The sequence below is a fragment of the Arachis ipaensis genome, chromosome B10 (assembly GCF_000816755.2).
Source record: "Arachis ipaensis cultivar K30076 chromosome B10, Araip1.1, whole genome shotgun sequence".
NCBI lineage: Eukaryota > Viridiplantae > Streptophyta > Magnoliopsida > Fabales > Fabaceae > Arachis > Arachis ipaensis.
Genome location: NC_029794.2, coordinates 129,063,384 through 129,066,748, shown reverse-complemented (window position 1 = coordinate 129,066,748; position 3,365 = coordinate 129,063,384). Strand labels below are relative to the sequence as shown.

General features: G+C 39.9%; 1 protein-coding gene across 1 annotated transcript; it reads left to right on the top strand.

Annotated features, from left to right (window-relative positions):
• On the top strand, positions 211-1,914 carry LOC107621675 (phenolic glucoside malonyltransferase 1-like). The gene has a single exon (XM_016323695.2). It carries the CDS (start codon positions 317-319, stop codon positions 1,694-1,696), a length of 1,380 nt encoding a protein of 459 aa, XP_016179181.1. The 5' UTR covers positions 211-316; the 3' UTR covers positions 1,697-1,914.

Below are 3,365 nucleotides of genomic sequence, written 5' to 3'. Positions count from 1 at the left end.
ATTAGAGAGAAATTTTTTAAAATTATTTTTTTTAATATTTTTGTTAAAGAATGTTAGGGGTCATCAATTTTAGTATTTTGTAACTATTAATTAGCCATCAATAATATTTTTAATGGTGTGAGATTATGTCGAATGATGAGAGATCACTCACTTTTGATTTGATGGTTAAACGTTGCCAGAAAACACAAAAGTTGCCCGGCCCTACTTATAGATTTTTGTTTATAAATAGCAAGGAAGGAGGATACCAAGCCAACCTTCAAAAACCAATTAACAATTAATTCCCCATTCTTTCTTCTAACACGCTCTCGCGCACGTGATGGCGGAATCTACTCCAGCATTCTTCAAAGTCCATGAAGTTTACAAAGTTGCGCCGCCACAAGGAACCACCACCACCACAACCACCACCCTTCCCTTAACCTTCTTCGACCTGCTATGGCTAAGGCTTCCCTCCACAGAGCGTCTTTACTTCTACGAATTCCCAAACCCAACATCTTCATTCTTTGACTCTCTTCTTCCCAATCTCAAACACTCCCTTCAACTCACTCTTCAACACTTCTTCCCCCTCGCCGGTAACATCACTTGGCCGCAACATTCTCTGATTCCTGCCATCACCTACGTCCCCGGTCAAGATTCCGTTCCTCTCATCGTATCCGAATCCAACGAAGATTTCAACCACCTTTGTTCCAATCTTTGCCAAGTTTCCAAGTTCCAACAATTAGTACCTCGCTTGAGTATCTCAGATCACAGAGCTTCTTTGCTTGCATTGCAAGTAACCTTGTTCCCGAACTCCGGCTTTTGCATCGGAATAACTACTCACCATGCCGCTTTCGATGGAAACTGCTCAACCATGTTCATGAAAGCATGGGCCTATACGTGCTCCCAGATCTCACATACGCCATCGATGTCACTTCCCGAGAATCTAACACCGTTCTTTGACAGATCGGCCGTAAAGGACCCAAAGCGAATCGCCGAGTTGTTCGCGAAGACATGGTTGAACTTCGGTGGAGAAAACAATAGGAGTCTTAAGATCTTGGAAGCAGCCACGGAAGCAAGAACCGATGTAGTTAAAGGGGTGTTTGAATTGAAGACTTCACAAATTCAAAAGCTCAAGAAACATGCAAAAAGCAGTAACTTGGAAACCAAGGTTTCAACTTTTGCGGTCACTAGTGCTTATTTGTTGCATTGCCTGGTGAAAGCAGAGCAACAAGAGTCCAAGAAAGTTGCATTTTTATTCAACGTGGATTGTAGATCCCGTTTGGAACCTCCATTGGGGCCAACATATTTTGGAAACTGCGTGGCGATTCCGTTGATATCGGTAGAGAAAGAGAGGATAGAAGGGAGTGATGGGTTCATAAATGCTCTGAAGATGATAACAGAGGTGTTGTATGATTTGGAGAATAATGATAATGGGGTGTTAAATGGGGCAGAAAATTACATGTTAATGGTTCAATCTGTTGTTGGAGAAGGGAGTAGATTGTACTCACCTTCGGGTTCGCCATGGTTTGGGGTTTATGGGGTTGATTTTGGATTTGGAAAGCCTATAAGAGTTGATGTTGCTTCTGTTAATAAGACAGCTTCGTTTTCTCTTTCTGAAGGTAGGAATGTCGATGGTGGAATTGAGATTGGTTTGGCTCTCACCCAAAATCACATGGAGACTTTTGCTGCTCTTTTTCACCAACAAATTGAAACCTTTTAATGCTATCTTTTTGTTTGAGAAAACTATAGTATTTGTATCTTTTATTCAAACAGAAATAAGCTAGGTACTGCAATCATATCAGCACTTATGAAATGTAAGCAATGTATATTTTTGTATTTTTTTTTTTAAGATGGGATGACTGAAGAGCTATGTATGATGAGATTGGATGGTTTTGTACTTTTGTATGTTCTATATCAATATAGTTATTTTTCTTCCAATATCAACTCCTATTATGCCACTCTTCATACTATATCCAACGAAAAACTATATTATATCCACCAGGAAGCCATGTTAAAGAACATTAAACACCATTGGTTTTATTGAGTTTCAGAGTTTTGCGTACCATGTCGAGTCACATGTAATATGGTTAATTTGATTTGAATGAATTATTGTGGCCAAAATAATTATCAAATTAGTGTACGCAGATTTTTATTTGGTCAACAATTCAACATTCTTGACAACAATAGTTTTTTTTGGCATAAACGACAACAACCATCTGCCGTTTACTATTCTTTTTAGAAAAAGTATAAGTAACTAACATTTTTGAACAATGTGAATTAATAGGGTTAAAAGAGTAAATTAATCTTAAATTTAATTAGTAGCATTAAATTAGGATGTAGTGTATTTTTATTTGATTGGTGGTTGTTCATGTTGTTCAAGATGGTCATTGTTTACCTAACACTCCCCTTCTTTTTAATAGGGGCGTAAGTTATCGAACCGGACCGAAATTTAGCGTAAAATTAAACAAAAATTTACAATAATCAATTTAAAAACCGAAAAAATGGTTTTTTCTAATAAAACCGATCAATTTGGTTTGGTTTTCGGTTGGTTCAATAGAAAAAAAACCGAACCGAACCAAACCGAATCGAAGATTAACATGCAATGTCAAATGCTTTTATTGTTTTATCCTTTAACCTAACAACAAAACCCCCTAATCTTAAGTGAATGCTCACTCGCACACGCAGCGCCTCCCTCCCTCGTCTTTCTTCTGAATCTCAAATTGTAGCGCCTTCCTCCCTCCCTCCATAGCGCCTCCCTCCCCCGGCCCCCTCCATCTGTAGAGTCGTAGACTGTACCACCACCTTCCCTCAATCCCTCCTCCTCTATCTGCGGCGCTTTTCTCCTTCCGCTCCATCCTTCTCTATTCTCACGCAATCCACGGAGGTGGCGCATTCGTAAACCGAGCAGCCCTCTCCATCGCCAAGAAGCCCGCACTGTCACCAAGCTCCTTTCCGTTGCTAAGAAGCCCGCACCGTCACCAAGAACCCCATGCCATCTCCAAACAGCCGCATCTTTTCGAGCCATCACAACTGGTGGTCACCGAGCAGCCCTCTCCTCGTTAGCGCCGAACAATAGCAGAAGTTTGAGCCCTCTCTTGCAACTCAACTTCTTCTTCAGAGGTCAGAATTTTCAATTTATTAATTATTTTAATCCTCATTTGACTGTGATTAATGTTCTGTTAATTAAGATTTAAAACAAAAAAAACCGACCGAACCAAACTATTTTTGGTTTGGTTCGATTTGGCTCGGTCCGATTGTTGCAAAAATAGTAAACCGATTGGTTGATGCTATTAGGGAACTGAACAGATCGGTTCGGTTGATTTTTGGTCTAAAACCAAACCAAACCAGACCGATAACACCCCTACTTTTTAATTATTTTTGGGTCAACG

Excerpts from the sequence above, each read along its gene's own strand:
- LOC107621675 (XM_016323695.2), top strand. The coding sequence starts at position 317 with ATGGCGGAATCTACTCCAGCATTCTTCAAAGTCCATGAAGTTTACAAA.